This window comes from Onychostoma macrolepis, chromosome 12 (genome assembly GCF_012432095.1).
Source record: "Onychostoma macrolepis isolate SWU-2019 chromosome 12, ASM1243209v1, whole genome shotgun sequence".
Classification (NCBI taxonomy): Eukaryota; Metazoa; Chordata; class Actinopteri; order Cypriniformes; family Cyprinidae; genus Onychostoma; species Onychostoma macrolepis.
In genome coordinates this window covers 9,127,702-9,153,804 of record NC_081166.1, presented here as the reverse complement: position 1 = coordinate 9,153,804, position 26,103 = coordinate 9,127,702, and the positions used below count along the sequence as shown (strand labels likewise).

The following is a 26,103-nucleotide window of genomic DNA, read 5'->3' as shown; positions in this document are numbered from 1 at the left end:
TTAGTGGATGTACTGTGCTTTTTATACAGCGCATGGTAATAGTGGGAGTGAGTACTGGATGTTTAAGCGTACGTTTACTTGTAAATCTTGCACAGTGTTTTATTTCCATAGCAAATGCTCACGTCACTCCATATGACTTATAGTTGGTAAGTTTTTAATTAAAGTAATGAAATGTACCTGCTTTAAATAACTCTTTGTTCGACACCAAAAACAATTAACATTTTTAAAAATGGCCATTCTGTTATTACTATATTTATACACTATATTTAGTGTTGCACGATATAGCAATGTCAGAAAAGCATCGTAATACCCTGCTGTTTAAAACGATTCATTGACAGCATTTTAATGAGTCACGTCTATATTGGATCTGCACATTAGGTCTTAAAGTGACAGCAGCCTAATAAACCCTTTGGCCTCAATGTGGCTGATGTTATTCAAGCAACTAAAGAAAATGAGAAAATCACACTGCTCTTGACTGAATAACTTTAGTAGCTTTAGTAAGAATCATTGCATATTTAATTCATACAGAAGACTGTGCAGCATTTTATTTTTAGATTTGGTTATTCAATTTCTGTAGTATTTCTTGCGTGAATGCTACTGTTAAATAGTCTGTACCTGAAAAAAAAAAAATTAAAGCAGTTTAATTTGTCATTTTTGTATTTATTTTTTAAATGTACCAAAGAAGGGAAAACAACGTCAACAGATAAACGTTTAGTATCCTTTTTAATTCAGTGTAAAAATTTCTTTTTTTTTTTTTTCAATTTCAACAGATACATTTTCACAGCCATGCGGAAACAGTTTGAAATGCTTGTAAACAAATTAACAAAATTCAACCAACAAAAGCTTCCCCCACAGTTGAACTATATACATATAAGCTATCAAACCCCATATCACAGCACACATCATTATCGTCATCAGAAATAAAGCAAAGACCAGATACAGACTCTATCAAAAAAAGTTACAAACCCACCACCCTCACCTCTATGTACTATGAGGGTCAATGTTAGTTCTTTATTTTTTTTTTTCATTGTTATAAATGATTTCGGCTACTTGTATCCAAAATACAGATCTGAAGTTATAATCACCAGCTCTCCAACTTATAATTACAGACTTAATTCTTTTAATAGACCTAATGAATGAGTTATCAAATATATATATATAGCACCATGATGTGATTACTGAGGACAGAGGGAACATCACAAAAACCCGTGTTAGTATCGAGACCAGAACAACACTGGCCCTCATAAGATTCTCACATTGCTGCATGCACTGATAATCACTCTACTGGACAACATATTTTTCTTTATATTTTGTATTCTGCTTCTCTATGTTTGACTCAATAGCTTTACTTGTGTAGAGAAAAAACATAACAGAGGATAAGGCATCAATTCTGCTGACGAGAGAGTGTGTACTTAAAGGTGAAGTTGTGCGTTAGGGCTTAAATTCATTTGAGGGTAGCAGCTAAATTTGCCTCAACAGTCATATTTTAATTGCAAATGATTGAGATTTTGGTCTTGTTATTATAATAATTAAAAAAAAATAAAAAAATTTAGCTGACAAGCATGATTGTAACCAGTGTGTACCTAAATCCTGACGCTATGGATGGGGTTTATGAAGAAAAACAATGACATTGAAAACAATGCAAAATTTGCATGAAGAATAAGCATTGAAGAAGTATGAACATGACAATATCGATGTGGTTGCTGATGTAAAATGTAGCCATGAAGTCCCAGTTTGACGTTTACAAATTAAATACACAACAGTGCCTTACATTTAGAAAACTACACGTTTACAACACAACAGCTACTGAAGAAACCCAGAAATGACTAAAAAAATAAACCAATTCATAATGATTCAGTACAAACATCTGCTAAAAACCCCATGAAGGAAAAAAGTGAAATTACAAGAGAGAGAGAGAGAAAAAAAAAAAAAAAAAAGGAAAAAAAAATACATTGGATCTTTATACAACAAACCATAATTTAACATGGATCTAACTACAACATGTGGGTGACCATTTACAAAATGTACTCAGCATTTGATGAATGCAAGCAAAGATGAACCAGAGGAAAACAACGACATGGTCACATTTGTCAGGAGCTTCAAATATTGGAAACAAAGCAGAATTGGATGATCTTAGAAGCAATAGCCGCAAACCTTCAAATAAAGCAGAAGTCGATGAGATACGTTTCCTGAGAGTTCACCAACAACCTTACTGGTATTGAATAGAGCTTATAGTTATACTAAGATAAACCACTATGCAAATGTTATATCGCTTGAATCTATAGGATGTTATAAAGGTTATTTACACTCAGAACGATCTATAAGAGGGAAAGCTCAAGTCTAGCTCTTAGAAAATTGTCACAGTTTTGCAATATATTGTAAGAATATTTTGTTTTAAGTCTATAGAATGTATCTAGCCTATATATTTATGAGCTGTGTGATTTGAGTTTTCAGAGTAAGACATCATAAAACAACAGACATTATTATTGCATAACTTTCTTTTCCATTTCAAGAACTCTGTCGATAACATGCTATGATACAAATATAAATGATGTGTAGACTTTTAAAGTGAAATAAGCCATGTGTCCAAGTGTGGATAGTTGCCATTTGCATAAAATATAATGAATATACCCTTTCAAATGGAGCATGAAAACTACCTATTGCAACCTTAGCGAGGCCAAGGAACCACTTGAATCTTCAACCTGTGTATTTCAAAATCACCTTCTTTTAGAGGTAGTAAAAATGGTTTCCTTCTGGAATGAATGATGTAAGTTAAGAAAAATGCATGGGATGTGATGGGATTCCTCGCTGATGCACGAACAAAGAGGCTGGTAAACAAACAAGCTGGCGCTGTATTGTTCAGAGACTCGCAATACTACTAGAAAGTCTACCAGAAGAATCCTCTGCTGTGCCGTCAACATCAAAGATGACAGGAAGGTAGTGTTCAGGTAGCAGTGATTGCTTACGGTTTATTCGACGGCTCACAAAATACTGACCGCCCGTATAAAAATGGCTCTTTAGAACAAATTAAAACCATAAACATCGGCGTCAAATAACTATTTTTGTAGTTTTTTTTTTTTTTTTGCATATCACAATATTCACTTTGACTTGAGCACATCCCACTTCTATAATTATGTTTGTTAAATCACATAATACAATAAAGCTGCAGGTTTTTACTATCGTTTTACAGGCCAAAACATATATTTTTATCCCTGTAGTGCAAATTGTGAGTGTTTTCCATTAGTCTACTCTTCATACCAGTAAGGTTTGATTTTAATACCATCCTCCCTCATTCCACTACTATATTTATACGTTTAAATATTTATATATGTGTGTTTAATATGAATGTCATACATATATGAATATACTGTCTCAATATAGATTTTTACTACTCTTACCAAATGCACACCCATCCAGAACAAATGAAACAGCGAGAAACACACAAGGTACTGAAATCTTACCCCCCAAAACTTTTTTTTTTTTTCTTCTCACCAAAAGGGGAACTAAAGACAGAAATAAAAGTGAAGAAAACTTCAAGTACAATGAACACTGAGGAGAAAAAGTCCATCGGGCAAATTGTTTCAATGAAAAGTCAGGACAAAAAACAGAATCCCCATTTTTAAAAAAATCCCCTCTTATACACACCTTTCTCTCACGGATCAATGACTGAGAAGTCCTTTCTTCAAGCTTTTCAAACCTGAAAAGAAAAAAAAAAAAAAAAAAAAAAGAGACCTGGTGTGAGGGGAAGTCACTGTGTCTTCTTCCAGGCCTCGTGTGCATCGCTCCGAGTGGGATTTTTCCAGTGCTGTTGGCAGTGAGGTGAGGCTCTGTGATGGCTGATGCTGCTCAGGGCTCCTGTCTGATGTAGTAACTGCCTGAGCCGTTGCTCTCCTGGTCTGAGATGCCCTGCGAGAAGGTGAACTCGTCCACCTCAGGAGTCTCTTCTTTCAACTGCAGTGAGGCCTCTGGAAAACAAAATGAGACAAGAGCACCAATCCATAAAATGAAACACACTGGTAAAAGAGGACAACTAAATGCAACAGTAAATGGAAAAATTTTCACACTCGGATATAAAGAAGTGTGGGTGGAAAGGAGAAGTATCACTACACTTAAACTAAAAAGAGACTTTTGCAATAACCAACAGAAACCAACCTTTTCCATTTTTACGTTTTCAAAATTAGGTGCCCAAAGCATGTCGTAGCATTCCCGTAATGAAATCAACCAGGCAGCGATACGCAAGGTTTAAGTATTTTAGTAGGCTCATAAACTTACCTGTAATATTTAAAAGAACAGCTCAATCAAAAATAAAAATGTTATCATTTACATACCCTCATGTCATCCTGTATGGCTTCAAAAGACTTGAAATATAGAAAATGATCAGAGCAACCTACAGCTGTAGAATGGATAGCTATTCTATAATATATATGTTATGGAAGGGCTTTCTTTTTCTACAAAAGACTCATATTGAAGAATTTTTATTTTTAATTTGAGCTTTTTGTTTGGACCGAACACATCAAACAGAAAACCCATACGATTCAAAAGATCTGCAATGTTGGAGCACATATCTGGTAACAATTCCATAACCATTTAACATGTGCTTGTTGGTGCTTCTTGTACACGTTTTTATTTTATTACAAATATAACAGTTTAATCGTAACCTCACTGAATCATGACACTACATACATGCATATAAATGTATGTGTGTGTGTGTGTACTGGTATATATGGTTTATGAGGACACAAATGTGTATAATGACATGGGTACAACAACGTAAACATGGTTTATGAGGACACTTCCTGCGTCCCTGTGAAACAAAATGCTTAAAAAAAACAAAAACGATGTTTTTTGAAATTCAAAAATTGCCAGTAGTTTACTGTAAGGGGTAGGTTTAGGTGTAGGGAAATAGAAAATACAGTTTGTACAGTATAAAATCCATTATGCCTATGGAAAGTCCCCGTAAACCACAAGTGTGTGTGTACCTGTTTTTCTATTCAGGTGGGGACTTAAACCTGAATACACACAGACTCATGGGGACTCGTGTCATGGTGGGGACCCACGGGTAAACAAGCTAATAAATCACAGGAAACATTCTGCATTTTTAGATTTTCAAAAAACTTCATTCTGTGTAAGGGGTAGGTTTAGGCGGAGGGCAATAGAATATACGGTCTGTACAGCAGAAAAAGCATTACGCCTATGGAGAGTCCCCACAAGGATAGCAAACCAGACGTGTGTGTGCGCGTATGTATATATTATATATATATATATATATATATATATATATATATATATATATATGGAATATTGTGCATGAGTCATAACTACTTTTATGATCATTTTAATTTAATGGATTTTTTTTTTTTTTTTAAAGGACTGTTTGGAGCTTGACAGCACCAGTATCATTTTGTTGTGTTAAATGGAAAAAAGTAACTAAAATATTATTTAAAATATTATCTCTTTTTGTGTTCCAAAGAAAGTCATACAGGTTTTAAAGAACATGAGGACAAGTGACAGTATTTTTGGTAACCTATTCCTTTAACATCCAAAAACTATGAATTCACACCACCCTAAAGTGAATGATAATGTCGGGTGTGGGATGAAACTGACCACAAAGACAATTCTTCTGAGTCAAACATAAAACTACCCTTCTTTATCATGCAGCTGTTGTTAATGGTGTATGCTGCACAAATTACTCAGACACCTGATGACGTGCAACTCTTCACGCCGGCCGACCTGAAAAGTTCTACAGGAATGAGCTCTGTGGCGCCCTCTCCCTGAGTGATGGAGAATTGAGTTACCTGAGTTGAGAGAGCGATCATGCTCTACACCTGAGGTGGGAGGTCGCCCGGACCCAGAGAAGTGGGACAGGTAATGGGGCGGAGTCTGCTCTTCATCACCCGAGAAGCTCCTCCTCCTCAGAGGCCCACCCAAACCGATCGGCCTCCTCCCAACTGGAATCTTCCTCTCTAAACACCAAGCCAGACTGAGGTTACCGATGTTACTGAGGTTACCCAGGCTACCGAGCTCCACAACACTGCGGGCCTTCCTCCGGCTGAGCCCAAATTTCAACTCAGATCTGAACCTTAATTTGATTTCTACGTGACATAAGGGTGATTGTGTTCAGAGACTGAAGCCCTGAGAAAAGACAATGTGGAACCCAACATGATGACTGCAAATCCCTACCAAAAATTTGCTCAGATTCTGTCACCCTGAGGCAGCGTGCCACTCTTTCTCACCCGGGTATAAGGATGATGGCTACAGTTGTCTGTAATTATCCGTGACCCCACTGATTCGTGACAACTGCTACTGACTATCAAGCAGAACCAGACCAGACCCAAAGCTGAGGAAAACCCAGAAGAAACGGCTCCTGGACCAATTTTGCACCCAAAATCAGTGTTCGGTGTTCGGAGAGAGAAAATGACAGATTGAAAAGATTGCACTCACTTTTCTTTTGTCCTTTATACTGTGCAGTCTTCTTTTTCTGTTTCGAGACATTTGGCGGTGCTTCTCTTGTGGCTGAGAATGAAAGGGGCAAGCTGTTATTAATCATTAAAGGGATAGTTCACCCAAAAATGAAAAATCCCACGTCGTTCCGAAAAACCTTTGTTCATCTTTGGAACACAAATGAAGATATTTTTGATGAAATCCGAGAGCTTTCTGTGCCTTGAATGTGGTAGGACCCTTTCTGTCTATGGAGGGTCCAAAAACTTTCAGATTTCATCAAAAATGTATTAATTTGTGTTCCGAAGATGAACGAAGGTCTTACAGGTTTGGAACGACATGAGGGCGAGTAATTAAATAACAGTTCACCCAAAAATGAAAATTCTATCCCTTTAATACATTATAGTTTACAAAAAAAAAAAAAAAGAACAGCAGGATTTTTATTTGCTCTGAACTTAAAAAAAAAAAAAAAACACAATTACTTTTTTTTAAATTAACAGATGTTATCATTCCAAATATTATACTAATCAATATTAAATAATAAATTATAGATATAATCAAAATGATTAGTCTAATCTTATTTATACTTTGCATAGTACATAAGTCATGCTATCCTTTATGTGCACTGTTAAAGGACACTTGATTGATTGGATCTGACAAAAAGAAAGGTTTGGTAATGCAGTAATTATACATTTTACATAACTCGGATAAAAAATAATAATAATATGATGGGCCCCAAGTTTACTCCGTATTCAGTAGCTCTGCCATCCTGACATGTCTATGCTGGTATACAGAGGTCAGTCAATAACAGAAGTCATTTACGTATAGATTTACATTTACAGTATCAAAGGGTTTAAATCTAAGGGTCAGACAGAGTAGAAAATATGTGTGTAAAACTAAATTAAAAACAAAAGAACTAATAAGAAATTAAAAGTTCAGAAGACTATGAAGACTTCATGGGAGAATAAAAAGTGTTGCTAAGAAACAATTTGAACCTTCTAGAATCAGAATCTTCTGGACTGTTCACTCACTCTGCGTGGCAGGCGGCTGCAGCTGATAGCCAGTCAGTTGGCACCAGCCTACAGGGTAGAGATCTGGAGACTCACAGTCCACCCACTGATCGTACTCATCCTCCCAGCCGTCAAAATGAATGCGCAGGAGTCTGTGGACGATCCTGGTCACTGTGGCGACACACACCAGACGCGGCTCCATCAGGTCCACTGCCTCCAGCTTCATCCCTACACGGAAGCCGTGATTCGGTACTTCCTGAGAGCAAGAGAGAACACAAGTTAGTTAATGCATGCACCCCAATGTGTAATTTAAAGACAAAACACAATGCATAATTAGACAAAAAAAAAAAATCCTCACAGTCTATGCATGAAAACTTACTTTGTTAAAGAGCTTCACAGGGGCTGCAATTGAACCCATTTCTCTGAGGTAGTCAAACCATTTAAAAGGGAGTTTGGTATACCCTGTGGAGCAGTTTCAGATTCATTAGCAAAAATGGCCAAATTTCATTCAGTGACGCAGTCAGATCAGATCACACTGCAGAAGAGAGAGGAAAAGCACCTCTTGGGGGTGTGAGCTCAATGTTGTTGATTTCACAGAAGCCGACTGGGAAGATGGAAGGAGAGGTTGAATGGTAGCAGAACCAGTCTGACCCATCAGCAGCCTCAGAACCATCAATCCCGATCATTAGGAACCCGTCTGCCAACACCTGAGAGAGATCATCAATTCCAAGTTAAAAATACTTCCTTGTGATTTTTTCGCCCAACTCAATGTTTGAGTCCTACAGAGATAAATGACAAAATGCCATTTTACCTTTCTTACAGTAGCAACACATATAGCAGAGAGATTTAGAGGGTCTATTGCCTCTAACTTCATTCCATCTTTAAACCATTCCCCACTCTGATCCACATCCTTAATCTATGGGTTCAAAAGATGACACATGAATGTAACTGTAGACACATAGTTGAATTTAAAAAAGAAATTACAAATATACCTTAAGAAACAACGGTGAGGGAGCATCCATCTGGCCCTCCATTTTCTTTGACACCTCTGCAGAGGGCAATATTAGACACATTTAGATCCATAAGCCACAACAACTTCATCAAATGTTATTTTTTGCGGAATCAAATTTGAAAAGGTCTATCGAAAACCATTCACTGACCAGATCTTTTGAAACGGTGTCCAATGCTACGTGACCAGCCAATGGAGTGGATGAGTGGGCTGTACATGTGACACCAGAAGTCATCGGTGCCGTCCTGGCTCTCCTCATACACCAGGCGCAAACGTCCACCAATCACCTGTTCCACCAGGGCCACGCGAGTTCGACACAGGTGGGTCTTATCCACAACTTCCACACGCATCAGTTTCTTAAACGGGTACTGCATGTTCTCCTGAACCTTCAGTTAAACATTTAAACATCGTTTTTACTCACAGATGGAGACTTGTACACTACGATTCAAAGGCTGGGGTTTGTACCGTTTTTAATGCTTTTAAATGAAGCTTCTTATGCTCACCAAGGCTTCATTTAATTGATTACATAAAAACAGTAATATTGTTTCACATTTTTTAAAATATAGTTTTAAAATGAATTACTAGTTTTCAGTGTCACATGATCCTTCAGAAATCACTCCAATATGCTAATTTGGTGCTCAAGAAACTATTATTTATTATTATAATATTTATTTGTAGACACTTTTTGTAGAAGATGAATATTTTGTAGAAACTGATACTTTTTTAAAAATTCAATAAAATCAATTTTGATCAATTTAATGCATCCCTGCTGAACCAAAGTATTAATTAATTTTTTTTTTAAACTAACTGAATATTAATTATTTAATTCATTATACCTTTATATACAAATAAAAGTGGCAGCAAATTCTGGGTGCCACTTTCAAAAAGGCAAACACAAAAATAAAACAGCAGCGGAAGAAACAAAAACAAAAATATATACACAATTTTTTTTTTTTTTATATTTATTGCACTTTGTCTCAGTGACAGACAATGATGTGCAAGTAAACATGGTTGTTGATGTCTGCTTCTTGTGTTACAATAAAGCAGTCTGACACCTGAACTTTTTGTGATCTTCATATCAGGAAGATCTTGCTGTACTGGTTTTTCCAGAGTCTCTCTCTACTGAAGAAGAGTTTCATGATCACTGCAGGGATAGAGTGTGTTGTGTTGAGTTGTGTTACCTTTGTGGCGAAATCTGGTGGAAGTGTTTTGGCTCCAGTGAGTCGTTTCACAAGAAACGCTTTCCAGTTAGAATACTTATGGTGGATGGCTATGAAAACAAATTATATATATAAACAAATATATTTTAAAAATTATTATTACTTCTATTCAGCAATGGCAACTTCACACTACCTTAACTGCAAAGAATCCAGCTAATTACATAGTTAAGAATGGCTAAATGTTTTACATACATTTCGGAGGCACCAGTGGCTTTCCACTAGAAGCACACCATCCAACAGGGTGGACCTCTGGGATACACAGATTACGCCAGAAGTCTTTGCTTGAGTCGTTATCAAAACCCTCATAGCGCAGAAGAGCTTTAAAACCTGAGAAATTATCAAAAATAAATAATGTATCATACCTTTTCCAGTTATAATACTTGAAAGATTCTCAACAGAAAAAACCTTGGCAGTCATTACCTGCCAGTTTGACAATCCCTGCTACCCAGTAAACTTTTGTGGAGAGGTTTGTGTCAGAATTGAGGACCTCCACCCTCACTCCCTCTGCTATGTCACCCCAGCACATACCCATGGGCACCTGAAGAGTGATCAAGTTACAAACAGTCAAAATATTAAACAAAAAATATAATGTTCTGCCAATCTCTACCTGTACTCACATGTTTGAAACAACTGACTGGTGCCCCAACAAGATTATTGCTACAAATGTACTGGCCCCAGTCAAAGCCTTCAACAGGAACCACTACATGAGCAAAAGAACAAATGACGCTGTGGTTAAGTGATGCAACTGCGACAACAGATTATTAATCAATTAGCAATACAATTACATAAGACTTTAAACCTGGATATTCACCTGATTTTGATTTTGCTTGGTTCTGTTGATTTGCTTGATACTGTGCGTAAGCTGCCAACTTTGCCATTAATGGCTGTTTCTGTAAGACTTTTGCCTTTTTCGTAGGTGGTTTACCCTTGATGGGACACAAGAAGAATATATTCAATGAACAACCATACAGGTAGTGTTTTGATTAGGAGTGCTTCTTAAGTCCATGAGTAGTTACCTGAAGTCTTGCCAGTATACTGGCCTTTTTAGAATTGGAGGAATAGCTTCTAGAGCAGGATACACTGCAGAATCTCTTTGTTTTAGAGTAGAAAGCATCTCGTACACCAACCATACCACACATCTCACAGGTTGCTGCATCAAGAAGAAAAAAATAAATAAATAAATTGATTTGACGGATATTCACACTATTGAACTAGTGATGCACTGAAATTTCAGCCAAAATCGTCTGAAACCGGCCTGTTCTGGAGGTCTAAATTAATTGTCTGAAACGGTGACGTTTAATTAGCATTTTTCCAATTGCACGTTTTGACTGTGTTTGTGAATATTTTGTGCACACAATGTGGTTAAACAACAACAGGTAAACATATAAGCTGTGTGGACCCTAGTGTTTGATTAACAATATTGATTTCTCATTACTCAATACGGATATGGATTTCCAAATCTCAAGATCAATATTTTAGTCTAGGCTGTTTTCCGTTGATGTGTGAACTTCACTAAACATTAAGTGTAGTGAACCTGCCATTCAATAATCTCAATAAGCTTTGTGCTTTGTTACCTTTAAAATCAAACAGTCTCAGCTTTCAAATACTTGCGATTTAATCACAAAATTCAATCAATAAATGTGGTTTTGACTCTCTCTGAGATCACGTAACATCGCCATTTTGAACGTATTTGTGCAAATGCAAACCATAATTCTTTTTTGTTAGATAGGTTTTTATTTTTGGTTAGGTAGTCAATTTTACACAATTTTAGAAATCAGAAATTATATTGTAACCATGAACAATTTCCATAAACAGAAAGTTGACCTGAAAATATAATACCTTCTATTTATTTCCAGGGTTAAATGAAAACAAAAAAATTTTGTGTACTCAAGATTTTTGGACCCCACTATATATGCAAATTACTAACCCATTCCTGCTTTTCCATCAGGATAGGTGTACACCTGGCCGTTGTTTTTGATGATTGGCAGGCTGGCGGGGATGCTGGGGACTTCATCCTCACTGTCCTCTGAGCTGGAGCTGCTACTGCTGTCTTCACTGCAGCTGTCATACCCGTCAAACATCCCGAACGAATCTCTTCTCTTCCGCTCTGAGCGGGGAGTGTGCTCAGCCTACGCGACGAGGCGAGAGGAGTGAAAAATGTGGAGAAAAAAAAAAAAAGAGAGAGAGTAGAAAGAACGTCAAATTAATGGAAGAGCAAAGAAAGACAAGGATTAAGGCTCACTTATATACCACTAATACTTCAATAAATGATTACCTTTGACATAATACAGCCTGATTAATATTACAGTCAGTGATAACCATAATCTTTATATTAGTTCATCAATGCTTTAATGAGCTGGGAATTAGGAAGCAGACCGAATCACATGAATGAAACTGAAGGTTCTCATGGGTCACAAAAAGCAAATTATAATGTAAAAAGGGTCAACATCATCAGCACCCAATATCCCCACAGCACATTTCAAGACAGGAGACTCATTTAATATTTCCATATGGCATCTGCTGTATTTTCCAATTCTACATATTTATGTTTTTCACTATTTAAGCACTAGAACGGTGCAACAGACACGGATTTGTTCAAACCACTGTAACCTGATTTCAGAATTAATTTCAGACCCTTTTCTTCATCGGAACGCATGCCATTTCCATAACCACCTGCTAAAATACCATTTTACTACAAATCTACACATTTTATATCCCACCATAAAGTGATTTTAAGGTCATATCATAACACAAACATACATTTTTGGTGTGCCTCAAAACCTAGAGAGCTTTCTACATAGACAGGACGTTTAATGAAAACGTGCTTAACGCGTTTATGATCCCCAGAAATACTGTCTACTAACTATATTTTGAGACACAACCATAAACACAAACATTTACACATACATGGGCCTGCGGGTATATTTTACCCACACAAAACACATACATTATCAGTTGTAATTGCACCATTTAATGAGACAGTAAGTTTGAATAAGCTGTTACATACCGTAGAGAGTATTACGAGTGATTTGAACGAGGTAAATGTTGTAGTTTGTGTGACGAGCAGGATCTGTTTCTGACAACCAAAACAAAGAGGACGGCTAACACTGCTAGCCGCTAACTGCGCTAAATCAAGGAAGCGGGCTCAAATAAACTCTTTCTTACCATATCCCTTGGATTTTCCATTAGCCCTTCATGCAAGTCGGTATCTTATGTTCGTTGTGGTATGGTCCAAGGGCCCCCCTGGGGGAAAGGGCCTGGCTTGAAATTATTTTACTCTAAAGGAAAAAAATAACTCCAGTTGATTATCAACAATTGTCATGGCTCAAGTGCGCGTGCGCCTGAATCTAGAATGATTGACACGGATATTAGCCAATCACTGTTCACCTGGTCTGCACCTTTACACCATATAAGGTAAAAGGAAATGTTTTAGTGAGGGTGAATAATTACAGATCAAATAAATACCGACTTTGTGGTGCCATAGCAGATTTATTGACTATAACTATTAAATATAATATATCTACGGTCATAACTGGTAATAGAATATGACAGGATGAAATGATGGATGGGGTGATAAATGTCTGGATGTGTGGCCAGCTTAGCAAATGAGGATAGCGTCTTGAATAGTTCAGTGAGGTGAGCTGTTGTAGTCTTATTATAAAAAAATAAATAACAATAATAATATATAAAATAAAAAATAGGATTTTATAAACCGTATGTATCATTTTATACCTTTCCAAACTTGTTGTGTTTATTAAAAAGGAATAAATTTTCCCTGTCCTTCTAGCTAGCCTACGTTTGAGTCATTTATTTGTGGCAATCACATTGTGGCAGAAACATGCTTTTACATTTTAGTAAAGTTTTAGTAGGCTAAATTTTATTCTGACATTTATATAATTATTGCTATAAAATTGTAAAATGACACAAATAGATTTAAATTGGATTTGAATTCAGACCTTGAGGTTGATGGTCAACATTTTCTTAAGGTTAAGCCTATATCCTTCCTATAATCATTTATTGTAAAAGGGAAAAAAGTGCCTCTGATATTTAAGAAAATCACTTAATTATGTTATCGTATATATATATATATATATATATATATGTGTGTGTGTGTGTTTACAATAGAGGTACAAACAATAGATTTACAACTTATTTACAGTAGTCTGCTATTGATGCATAGCCTCACATTTACAACAAAACTTGTTTTCACTTAACCTAACTACACCTCGTAACATTAACATACTTTTATTTTACTCAAAAGCAGGATGAACCTTTCGAACACTAAGAACAATCAGTAATCTTGTATATTAAGTTGACTGCCTTATTTATGGATTAAGTATTACATTTTCATTTAATTATTTGCTGCTTCTCACAATTGCATTTAGTCCATCCTTTATTAAAATATAATGGAAGAGATATTATCTATTTCCATGTTTTCTGCCATTGTCGTTAGCTCCAGGTTATTTCAATTACTCTCACGTAACATCTTGCATATTTTATAACAACCTTTGAATTATTCTATCATTATTTGTTTAAAAAAAAAATTACATCCATTACATCCACAGAACAATGATCCAAAAACCATCGTTGGACTGTGCTCACTCAGCTCGCTCAAAAAAATAAAAAATTTAATAAATCAAACTAAAAATGGGGTATAATAATACTCTTTATTTGATTGTATATACATACTGCAGCATTCAGTGTAATAAACCTCAATTCACAACAAATATTTTTTGACAGAAAATGAGAAACAGTTCAAACAGTACAAAAAAAATGACCCGTCAACATAAACTGAACCATCATATCACTGACAAAAACAAATCAAAGGAACTTTGGTGCTACACTGCAACAATAATGAGGTTCCTAACAAACTCAATCATGAGTTCCCTGAGCTCTGCTCTTCAACTGTCTTTCATCTGTTCTTCAGACGATCAATGAAATGCAAAGAATGACTGACGTAACCTATTATACATAAATAAGATGAACACAAGTGCAAACAGTAAAAAAAAAAATGAACCATCAAATGTCTTCCAGATGTCCCAAAAAGTTTAGACAAGATATAAACTGTGGAAACCATTTCCTTATATGAGAGAACTTATGCAGTAAATACAGGCAGTCTGAGCAGGTGGGGTAGTCAAGTAAGGCTCTTTCTCAGAGACAGGAAGCATGTGCAGAATGCTAAATTAGGATAACAACTGGTCTCTAGGGAGGAGAGGAGAATACAGGGAGAGACATCATTAAATCAATCATATGGTCTTAAATGGGACACTGTATACAGGAGCATCCAAACAATATATAATATGAGATTATACTGATGTTTGCTTACCAATATCAAGGCATATGTCTTTGGTCTTTTGTCAGTTGAATTCCTCATCAATAGTGTCATCCACACTTCCAGAAATAGAGGCAACTTCTGAAAAATGACAAGAAAAAAAGAATAAAACAGGGCAGAACTTATATATACACATCATAGAAAGGACAGGAAACAAAATGTAAAGGTGCTGGCCAATTTTTTTTTCCTCCTGCATTCTGCAATCTAATAAAAATAATTGTTCACTAAAATTAATACTATTAAAATTTAAATATTAGATCAAATATAAAAATGAGAATTTTGAAACGAATGAAACTTGAAAATATAACAATTAAAGCTAATTTACAATAATATTATTTTAACTATATACTGCAAACACTACTACTAATAATTTTTTTTGTATACAATCTTTCATAAAGAAAAATGCAATTTAAAATGAATTTGAATTTAAAGCAAATTCAAAGATCAGAGGAAGTGAACTATAAACAAAATGACAGCAGTTTTTAGACGTGAATGTGTGAAGCTTGTCTAATTTAAATAGTTAAAAGGTTCCAGAATTTTGGGGAATAATTATATTAATAATTTACTTTACTAACTATTAATAACTTTGATATTTTGAGTTACATTTTTTGAAAACCCTTCACCTTAAATGAGCACCAGTAATAAAAAGGTAAGCATCTCTCCCATTGAAGCTCAAACCCACGTGTATAAAGTATAAAGTTGCAGCAAGGTGTATAAAAGCCCTTCAGTGAAAACCAGTCACATCCCACAGTGATCCAGTGTGTCGTTAAGTTACAGTATATATATATATAAGTTACACCTCTTGTTGAATTGTCTTCACCACTGTTGCCTTTTTCAGTTTTGAAATCCATGTTCTTTAGTTCCTGAAGATCTTTTCCTCTTTCTTCAGTTGCACTTCCTGCTTCATTATGTAGCATTTCTTCACTCAAACTTGACTTCTGGCATTTCACATCACTTTTTGGTGGGTGTGGTTCATCTAAATTTCCCTCTGTTAAGGACTCATGTTTATACTCTTCAGAAGTGTTACTTAAGTGGCTTTCACAGCTGCTACTGTCACTCAACGTGCTGACCTCTGGATTTGCGTGTGGATGAGTCTGATTAGCTGGTCTGAGTGGCATTCCAGCATCTTCAGCGCTCCTGGATGTATCTGAACTCAGCTCAATCACAGAGCCTGAAGAAGCAGTGGTCTCGTCACAAGATTCTGTCAAATACGATGAAGACGCAGTGGACGACTGAGGCATGGTGGTGCTGAGAGACAATTCAGATGAGTCCCTAGAGGAAGTGAGGTAATACCACACTCCTCTGATGCCGTCACTGCTGTTGCTGCTCTCAGTATTTTCACTGAAACTGTCCACCGTACAAGATGAGCCCGTCTGTTCAGATGCAGATGATGCCATCATATTCTTCCTGCAGTAACAGTGAGTCCCAAGAAAAACGTCATCGCTAAGAGTAAAGGAATCCAGCGTTGATGTCACAGCCTCCACACGGGATGGAGATGTAAACGAAGAGGAGATGTCCTGCACTGATGGCTCGTGTAATGGTGATGCAGGGGTTAAGTTATTCAACTGGACTGGTGGGTCTAGCGCAGAGGAAGACGACTCGAGTATTTGGCTGACGAGATCACTCAGGTTCTGAGATGGAGTGGAGTGGATCAATGAAGAGGAAGACATGAGTCCAAAACACAGGCTCTGGTCCACGTCGGCTCGCTCCATCTCCAAAGAGCTTGTGAGAGATGAAGACCATTCCAGCTGCTTGCATACCCATGGATATTCTGAAACTTCGAATTCGTCACCCCGAGGACTGGTTAAACTCTGCTGAACTGAAATACTACTTTTCAAACGTTTGGGGTTGGGAAGACTTTTTAACGTATTTGAAAGAAGAAGAAAAAATACAGTAAAAAAAACAACACAGTAAAACATTCATATATTGTAAAAAATTATTACAATTTAAAAATAATTTTATAATATTGTGAAGTGTAATTTATTTTTTTTAATGGCAAAGCTGAAATTTCAGCAGCCATTGCTCCATTCTTAAGTGTCAATCATTCTAATATGCTGATTTGGTGCTCAAGAAACCTCTCTTATAAATCTTGAAAACTGTGATGTTTTTTTTCCAAGATTCTTTGATGAACAAAGTTCAAAAGGACTGCATTTATTTGAAAAACAAATATTTTGTAACAATATAAAATGTATTTTTCTTTTTTTGTCACTTGCTAAATAAAATGTAATTTAAAAAAACAACAAAAAAAAAACTCTCATAACCCCAAGGTTTTGAACAGTAGTGTGTGCAGCAGAATGCAAGCATGTACTGATGCATGCAGAATTTAAAAAATTATAAATTGCATGAACAATGAAGCTGCCCATGGAACTTGCAGTGCCTTAATTCATTTCTGAGGAACCACCCTGAGAAAACGTACCTGACAAACTGATGCAGGACATACTGAGTTCTGATGTCGCTCCGGTCATGTCGTCCTGCAAAAAATGTAAACAATGATTATCTGCTATTGTAGGTGCTGCTTCCACCTACAATATACAGTAAACACAACCCATATGCATCTTACCAGCATCTTCTGCAGTGATCTGGACTCATCCCAGTCTCCCCTCAACCCAATCCCTTCATCCTCACAGCTCACAGCATGACCGAGACCAATCAACTCTTTACCGAGGTCCAGAGCCTGAGACAGAGATGACAGACCACAGAGGATTAAAACAAAGACGATAAAACAAACTTTCACAATTTCAGAAGGAAATGAGTGGTACCCGTCAATGCCAACCTCGCCACTACAATGTCAGTGTCGCTCAGTATTTTTAAGGTGATTTGGATCGGTGATAGACTGTAGATTCAGAGTGGTTCTTACATCATTGCTAGGTGGTAGTAATCGTGCTAAAATTCTGCTGAAGAGCACATTAATGTGTAGATTAAGTTTAAGGAGGTTTCAGAACAGTTTTGTTATCATAAAAATATATTTTTCATTTAATAGTTTTCATTTAAAATGATTCAAGAATAATACCAATCATAATTTAAAAATAATTATTCCAAATTAATAAAAAAATAGATGGAAAAACTAATATATATATATATATATATATTGAAATAAAATTGTTGATTTGGCAAATAAATTGAAGGTGAAATAATTATTTAAATATATTTACAATTAATAAAAAATAAAAAATAAAAACATTTGAGTTTGGGCACCCCTGTATTATAATATAAAATATTCCAGTTTGAAGTGCCTGTCAACATCAGAATTTATATCACAACTGTGAAATTCATTAAACTGGGTTGTGATGATGACCTCTAACCTTTCCCTGGCTGTTGTCATAGAGTTTGACGCTGGGCCAGGATGAGATCTCAGAATGAGAATAACTGTACAATTTGGCCAGTAAAGGTTTCCATTCAGCACAGTATGTCATGCGCTCAAAGTCATCCAGGGCTGCCTCAGTCCAAACATCTCCTGAAACAAAGTACCACAAGATAACTTTTTACTTTATTCTGTGGACAACACTTAAATTTCACTGAAAAACACCCGAACATCACTCTTTACCTGCAGGACGAACCCCTGCTAGGCTGCACTCAATGGCTTGAAAGGGCAGGCTCAGGAAGTCACTTCTAAACACAACAAAATAATATACCATCAGAAAGAGTACTGTATACACACCACTCCCAAAATGCATCTGCGTTTATTCATAGAAGGGAAAACACAATAATCAAGAGCCCAGTAAGCATATAAATAGCTGATTTCTGCATTCTCCATCTCTTATTTACCTCATGCTTCGTAAATATTCCCGTGGAAGCTCCCCGTTGTCCCCAAAGTCCACATAATACAAATCCACCAGGCCAGAGCCCAGAATTCCCAACACTCGAGCACGATTCCACGTGCCATGGTCCCTGTATGGAGCAGCCACTATATCTCCAACAATAATGGTCTCCACTCTGTGCTCCTGTGGTAGGAGAAGAAGAATATAGTAGAATTCACTCAGGAATATCAGGGTCATGGATCCTACGTCAAGTGGGGTCAAGCAAACATACTTGTGAGGTATCACTGTTGTAGAAACGGCTCATTTCGGCCGTCAGTTTATCCAGCTGTAGGGATCGGACCCCCAGAATCTGGATCCAAAAGTGTTGAGGACTCTCAGAGGCAGACACATACACCTCCAGATGCTCATCGGGCTGGAAGCTCAGGTCTGGACTAGGAACTGGTGAGAAAAGACTAATTATTAGTTATTTGGTCTTCTATAGGAGTCTAAATATGATTCCTCAGTGGGGCTGAACAATTTAGGGGGTAGAGAAATTATAACTGCAATTTTTCAAATAAAAATTCTGAAATTCTGCAGTTTAAAATTATGGGAAAAACAAAGCTCCAGGTTTGTAGGGCTGCACAATTTGATCCCCCAAAAATCATATTGTGACTATATATTAATATGAATATTATTATTAATATAGTAATATACTGATATAGTACTAATAGTAATACTAATTTTATACTGTAAAATAAAAATAAATTGCCTTCAAAAAAATACTGTAAAATCACAAAACTTAATTTTCAAACTTTAAGCCATCAAGCTTTTATTTTGTCAGAAAAAAATCATATCGACCCCTCAAAAGATTCTCTTTCAAAACTTTTAATTTTAATTTTGATCAATCATTTGGCTATATTCCTTGGTAAATTGCATTTTTAAAATTAAAATGAAAACAGAAAAAATAAATAAAAATAATGTATAAGAAAAGGTTCACCAAAAATGATTAACTTTTTAACAGAAAAAGATAAAACAACTTAAAATTCTAATAATAACTACAATAGTATCTCAATGATACTAACTGGGAGTAAATGATGACAGAAATCATTTTTGGCAATTTCTCTAATTCACTGGCCTTGTGAATCTTACTTTCAAATTTGGAGATCTCCAAAGGCGATACTGGAGAGAGAATCTCCTCCTCCTCTGATTTAAGGGAGTTTTCAGCAGTTTCACTGTTGTCTGTAAAGCCGTTGACCGTAACAGGCCCCTCTTGTTTAAGCTCAGTCACTGGGGAAGGTAAATCTTTTCCATTAAGCTTTAATAATTCATTCTCCAGTCCTTGGGCCTTGTTTAACTGCTCTGTTTCCGGCGGTTTCCTCTTCTGACGCAGGGCAGAAGCCTGACTTATTCGCTTTCGTACAGTTTCATTCTCTATGACCTTCTCCATGATCATCTCCTGTGAGGAAAAAAAAAATCAATCAAACACTGGGTCTGACTCACTACATGTGCGCGTAAAACCTGTGAAACTTTTTCTAAACCACACGTATGCTAAAATCTCACCTTTGCACTTTGAATCTCCTTGCGTGTGCCGGTAATTGTGATCTTGCCCTTCTCCTCCAAGCTGCGTCCACGATCTTTGGAGCAGTTCACCCTGGCCCCCGAGACTCTGTTTATGAACTTCAAAGTCTCACCACCACGACCTGAAGCAAACAACATCTCAAACGTTTTACACAAGATTATATGCGGACAGAATGAAGCGAAGCACAAATGCTCTAAAAATACAACAATAGGCACTTTTACTTAAAGTAAACTATATGCCAACCTATAATTCGTCCAAATGCCGTCTGAGGCACGTCTATGACATCGGTGATGACCTCACAGTCGGTGGCCAGTTTCTCAAGAGCGCACTGCGCCACAAGAATCTGCTCCGGTGAGCCCTGGATCAGAAAATTCACCAGGCTCTGCTCTTCAGTGTTTGGCAGCACATTTATCTGGGCACCAGACTTCTGATTCACCTACACAAACATAAGAGTTAGAGAACCGCATGATACAAATTGTTTACCTTTTTCATCAAATATTTTTTGCTGTTTTGTAATCAGATTTTACAGAGATTATTTCTCTCAAAAAGAAAATATCCTAATATATCTCGTACAGTACCTTCAATGCTTTTCCAATACTTTGTTGATTTACAGCCTTTGAAATCACTTAAAATTAGCAAATTCTATTTTAAATATTTACATTTAAAATATAACAATTTAAGATAAAATAAATTAAAACATAAAATACTTAATATTCATATCAGTAGATCTGAATCAACAAATGAGGGACATACTCATAGTATACACATTTACACACTTTGTTCAAAGGTTTGGGATCAATACGATTTTTCAAAAGAAATTATTACTTTTATTCAGCAAGAACCCATTAAATTTATCAAAATTGACAGCGAGACATTCATAACGTAACAAAAAAACTATATTTTAAAGTGCCCCTATTATGCCATTTTTAAGGTTGCTAATATTGTCTTATGAGTCTCCTAAAACAGGTTTACATGCATGCAAGGTCAAAAAACACTTTAGTTTTCTCAAAAAATTGATTTAATTTTGCCTCATTTCTAAATTATTCGTAAACGACTCGTGCAAAGCAGTTCGAAGAATCAGTCTCTCTAAACCCCTCCTTTCCGTGAGCCCTCACTGCTGTGATTGGTCAGATGGCGCAGTCCTTTGTGATTGGTCTACCGCGTACAGCGTGAATGACAGCCCATGGGCGGACATTACGCAAATGTGTTACTTTGTGACGTACAGCCATAACAGAATAAGATTCGAATTCCTGACGACTCGTTTAGGCGATTGCGAGCTGACTTTTTTTTTGATAGACAATAACTATTTATCGTGCACTGTCGGCTTCACAACTTTGCAGATACAGCTACATGACACACCGCATTAAAGGTAATATTCGAAAAGGCATAATAGGTGCACTTTAAATAAATGCTTTTCTTCTGAACTTTCTCTTCATCAAGGAAAACTGAAAAAATAGCAGTTTCCAAATAAATAACCACACCAAATCAGTATATTAGAATGATTACTAGCTGCTGAGAATTCAGCTTTATTATCACAATAATACGTTATATTTTAAAATATATTTAAAAAGAAAGCTCTCTTAAACTAATAATTTCCCAATATAACTATTGATTAAATAAACACAGCTTTGGTGAGCCTAAGAGATTCTTGCAAAAATATTTTAAAAATCCTACAGGCCCCAAACTTTTGAACAGTCTATTGCATATACTTCTAGTTCCATACAAAAAGACAGAACAAACACTCACTATGTCTAGAAAGGTGCTCTGATATCTTGCAATAGATCGGTACACATCAAGGGGAACAGATATTCGGGACTCCTCGTTGTTTTGGCATTGCACTACAGAATCAAATAATGCAATAAAGAATATCAGCACCATACTATCATTTTTATACTTACAAACGTATGTCAGCACATAGTAATTGTTCAGAACATGAAAAAAAAAAAAATCTTGCTAGAGTTTACAACTTACCACTGCTGCTTCGAATGTGACGGTAAACAAGGTATCCCACCGTGGCCCCCACAGAAAGGCCGGCAGCCAAAGCTACTTTCTTCCCAGAGCTCAGGCTCTTCCACGGACCATCTTTCACCGCGGCCATCACTTGGGTTGGACCGACTGGTAAACTCCACCTAGAGACGCAGAACGAGCTGTAAGGTCCATGAACATAGCAACACCTGAACTTCAGTCCGCACCATGTACGATTTTACATGGGCTTTCTTAGCAGCGCCATGCAACACGAATGAATGGTTGATGACAACGGCAAAGACTTTTGGGTTTTGGGTCTTCTGGTTGTTTTTCAATCCCAGAACTCTAATCAAAAGTTACAATTTGAGCACTCATTTATGAGATTAGTTATTGTTAGCCTAATATTTGTTACACAGCTGGCTCAGTAAGGAGAACAAAGATCACATTTAACAAACACTGAGACTCTATAATTGGATTTAGGACATTAAAGGCTGTGGAAACCTTTCTGGAACACATTAGATCTTTCAAACACGACAATTAACAACACAGTCTTTGTTTTATTAAATTAGATTTTAAAGTTCAAGCACACAGCAAAGCAGGGGACTGGACAAAGCTGCAATAATGACACATTTTGTCTTCTAATCTCCCTGACCCAATGAAACCTCATTTGCATGAGGTATTTCTGCAAAACTGCATCAGCTGAAGGATAAAGCAGAGCTTCAGTGCAGTATTGATGCATAAAGCGGTGGGCGTCCATCTTGCAGACACACACAGGAGCAACACCATGCAGAATGATTCTCACTGTGAAAACAGGGCAGTGGGGCTGTAGCTCAGAAACACACGGGGTTTAGGGATGTCCACATCCATCTTGGACCTCAAACCTCTTGTGCTGCCTCTCTTCAGCAGGAGGAACAGGCAAAAGAGTGAAATAGAAATTAAATATAAACACCAGCTGAAGGCACCATCCCGATTCCTTTTAGCATGTCAGGAGCTCCTCAATTGGGGTTAGGGTTGCAAAGGGGCGGAAAATTTCCGGTAAATTTCCAGAAGTTTTCCGGAAACTTTCCATGGGAACTTCGTGTGGGGAACTTTGGAAAACTTTTTGGAAAAACTTTGGAATCCCATAGATCAAATATATTTAGAATATAAAAACTTAGATGTAGTCTTTGGGCTCAAATGCAGAAAGTGCGGCTTCAGAGAAAATGGGAGGGGAATCCCCCTCTTAGGTGACTAGAGAGGATTGTGTGGGGGGAGGGTCATTTTTAGACTTTTGTTTTATTATTATCTCACCTAAATGTTTGTTCAGTCAGTGTATTTGTTTTTACTATGGTACAGCCTAATTTAGTTGCAGAGTATATTACACACAGCACAAGGAAGTTTTAAACATTTTTTGTAATATTCATGTAATTTATATGAATACTTACCAAGATGGACATTTTGATATTTTGTGTGCAGGATTTAAGAAATTATCTGTGCATGTAATGGTAGATAAGCACAATGCATGTAGGGGGCGTGGCCTCGATAGCCCCGCAGTAAGCAGTGTGCTGTGTGCGATTGAGCAATGTGTAGAGTAGAAATTAAACAAATTGCATTAAATCTGGTTGTTTTAACCAAGATTATGCTGCAAGTTTTTGTTCTCAACTAAATTTAAGTTCCCAGTTCCTGCAATTTAGCAAATTTCCAGTTTATTCCCATTAATTCCCGTTAATTCCCATGGAAAGTTTCCAGTCTTGAAAATTCCTGGAATTCTGCAACCCTAATTGGGGTACCTAATAAATAACCCTAACAAGCACATACACCACTTAAAATACAAAAAAAGAAAATGAATATTGATGGTCATTTCACATTTCAATTGAAGCCAAATCAACAGTTCTAATATTGCAGTTTGAGAAGCCATTTTTCCTTTTTTTAAATTTAGAGATTCATAAATTAGTTCAGTTCAATTTAAACTAAACTGAAGAATGAATAAAATCTGAAGAAGAAAAAAATATGGAAACATTGATTGAAACCTAAAATGCAAACTGAAAATATAAAATAAAAGTTAATTTAAAATATTAATGAATGCTATATTATATAAACAATACTAAAATAACACTGTATGCAACCAAAGATGCACATCTGCTGCACATGTGGCAGAACAACCAAAAGTGTTGATAGCCATATTAAAGAATTATATTTTAAAAGCTTCTTGAACTAAAAAATAACTTCTTGCTCTACCTGTTATTATAAAGTCGTTCACATAAGAGTTAGATTATCTCTCAGCAAATATGTAAAACTCAGATTTGGGTGGAGTCAGTAGGGTCACTAGCCATAGATGTAACGTTAGGCTAAACCAGACTTTATCTGAAGGTAGGTCTGCTTCACTTTACTGTATTCTTTCTGCAAACCTCACTAAGATTTTAGCATGTGCAAATAACAGGACGGCATTCACGTGCATCTGATAACATTGCTGGTTTTTCTTTTGCTCATTGAAGCTGTAGTTTGTATCACTGTACCCTTATCAGATACATGCACATAAAAACAGGACCTGTTGTGCATTAAGATCATGCACGTGAATATGCGTGTGCAATTATTAATGCAGCGTCTGTTAGCGCGTGATGGATGTCAAGTCACACAGGGTGCGGTGCATCTCTCGCGTTTTCAAACATTCAATCCCGCGTTTTGAAGCTATAACTGTTTTAAAAGCCTATGTCTGACACAGGTTTGTTTGGCTGGGTCATGCCTTTGCAACATCATATACAGCAGGTCGTTTGGGTTTTCAAATGGCATCTTCCTCGGACGCTTAATGCACAAACCAGAACCAGATAAAGCACTAAAACAGATATTCCGATATATTTACCTCTAAAATGTGGTAATGTACCATAAAATGTGAAGAAACCCACGTAGCGAGTCCTTCAAATGATCTTATGACACCCTTCAGCGTGCTGCTGCTGCTGATCCACCGGCGCTGCCGTGCTTCATTCTGGAGTACGCAGTACGCACAGTTAACCTTTCAACTATGATTGGCCAAGATCCCGCTTGTCAACCACTAGATCCAATCACAACCTCTGATGTTGTGGCACGCCCCCTAATGGACGATTATAGCAACACAGAGTGGGCGTAATAATTTCTAACAACCTTGATGTGGCAACCTTAAATGAGGCATAATAATAATAACGGAATGTGATTTTTATGCGTTTAAAATAGAATAAGTAAATAACGAATAAAATAAAACTTTAAAATGGCAAAAGTCTTTGAAAATCTGAATAATAAAACTTCAGTCAATATTTCATCACTAACGACTTTTCCAGTTGTTACAGTAACAGAATGTGAAATATAAAATATCTGAATATATATTATTATAGCATATAATATATTAAAGCATATTAGTTTTGCCCATATTTCTGGAAGGCGTATTATTGTGGATTACTGTGGACTTGTATTTTGGTATTTTAGTGTTAAAATGCCTTAATAATGGATTTGTTTATTACAAACATGCAGCTTTTCATTTCAAAAGACGTTTACTTAAGACGTGTGGATTATGTATGAATTATTGTGATATTTTTATCAGCTGTTCAAACTCTCATTCTGACGGCACCCATTCACTTTAGATGATCCATTGGTGAAAAAATGATGTAACGCTAAATTTCCTCAAGTCTGATCTAATGAAGCAACAAATTCATTTATATCTTCGATTTTCCAAGAGTACATTTTTGGCAAATTATCATTTTTGTGTAAACTATTTCTTTAAATATTGCAGTATGTAAAACTGCAGACTTTGGAAGAATGAATGAAATTATTTGGACAGTTGAATATTACAATATCATAAGAGAT

General features: G+C 36.4%; 2 protein-coding genes across 7 annotated transcripts; both read right to left on the bottom strand.

The window, feature by feature from the left end:
• Window positions 1-740: 740 nt before the first annotated feature.
• mbtd1 (mbt domain containing 1) lies at window positions 741-13,022 on the bottom strand. 3 transcript variants are annotated; one of them, XM_058793756.1, is made up of 18 exons: window positions 12,843-13,022; window positions 12,685-12,753; window positions 11,605-11,806; window positions 10,694-10,827; window positions 10,489-10,603; window positions 10,295-10,377; window positions 10,098-10,215; window positions 9,870-10,004; window positions 9,639-9,727; window positions 8,609-8,843; window positions 8,441-8,496; window positions 8,260-8,364; window positions 8,008-8,155; window positions 7,828-7,910; window positions 7,470-7,704; window positions 6,442-6,513; window positions 5,796-5,963; window positions 741-3,965 (listed from the first exon to the last, which is right to left on the bottom strand). In XM_058793756.1, the coding sequence occupies exons 1-18, from the start codon at window positions 12,861-12,863 to the stop codon at window positions 3,847-3,849; spliced, it is 2,187 nt and encodes a 728-aa protein (XP_058649739.1). In that variant the 5' UTR covers window positions 12,864-13,022; the 3' UTR covers window positions 741-3,846. The 3 variants fall into 3 exon arrangements, with proteins under 3 accessions (XP_058649739.1, XP_058649741.1, XP_058649740.1); XM_058793758.1 differs by lacking the exon at window positions 5,796-5,963; XM_058793757.1 differs by lacking the exon at window positions 12,685-12,753.
• A 1,303-nt stretch (window positions 13,023-14,325) lies between these two features.
• On the bottom strand, window positions 14,326-25,293 carry tdrkh (tudor and KH domain containing). 4 transcript variants are annotated; one of them, XM_058794402.1, is made up of 15 exons: window positions 25,151-25,293; window positions 22,297-22,454; window positions 22,072-22,163; window positions 20,569-20,761; window positions 20,307-20,446; window positions 19,896-20,202; window positions 19,039-19,205; window positions 18,775-18,950; window positions 18,554-18,618; window positions 18,312-18,463; window positions 17,570-17,683; window positions 17,426-17,480; window positions 15,809-16,828; window positions 15,004-15,090; window positions 14,326-14,879 (listed from the first exon to the last, which is right to left on the bottom strand). In XM_058794402.1, the coding sequence occupies exons 2-14, from the start codon at window positions 22,421-22,423 to the stop codon at window positions 15,035-15,037; spliced, it is 2,664 nt and encodes an 887-aa protein (XP_058650385.1). In that variant the 5' UTR covers window positions 22,424-22,454; window positions 25,151-25,293; the 3' UTR covers window positions 14,326-14,879; window positions 15,004-15,034. The 4 variants fall into 4 exon arrangements, with proteins under 4 accessions (XP_058650385.1, XP_058650384.1, XP_058650383.1 ...); XM_058794401.1 differs by having other exon boundaries at window positions 25,130-25,284; XM_058794400.1 differs by lacking the exon at window positions 25,151-25,293 and adding an exon at window positions 23,093-24,006.
• Window positions 25,294-26,103: the final 810 nt, after the last annotated feature.

What these genes read in the sequence shown, in the direction of transcription:
- mbtd1 (XM_058793756.1), bottom strand. Translation starts at nt 12,863, where the DNA reads ATGGAAAATCCAAGGGATATG. An exon ending in CCTCACCGTTGTTTCTTAAG is followed by an intron (nt 8,365 to 8,440) that starts GTATATTTGTAA and finishes TTGAACCCATAG; the next exon opens with ATTAAGGATGTGGATCAGAG. An exon ending in CTGTGAAGCTCTTTAACAAA is followed by an intron (nt 7,705 to 7,827) that starts GTAAGTTTTCAT and finishes TCTTGCTCTCAG; the next exon opens with GAAGTACCGAATCACGGCTT.
- tdrkh (XM_058794400.1), bottom strand. Translation starts at nt 23,157, where the DNA reads ATGGATGTGGACATCCCTAAACCCCGTGTGTTTCTGAGCTACAGCCCC. An exon ending in TCACATTCGAAGCAGCAGTG is followed by an intron (nt 22,164 to 22,296) that starts GTAAGTTGTAAA and finishes TTGATTCTGTAG; the next exon opens with TGCAATGCCAAAACAACGAG. An exon ending in AGGAGATTCAAAGTGCAAAG is followed by an intron (nt 20,203 to 20,306) that starts GTGAGATTTTAG and finishes TTTTCCTCACAG; the next exon opens with GAGATGATCATGGAGAAGGT.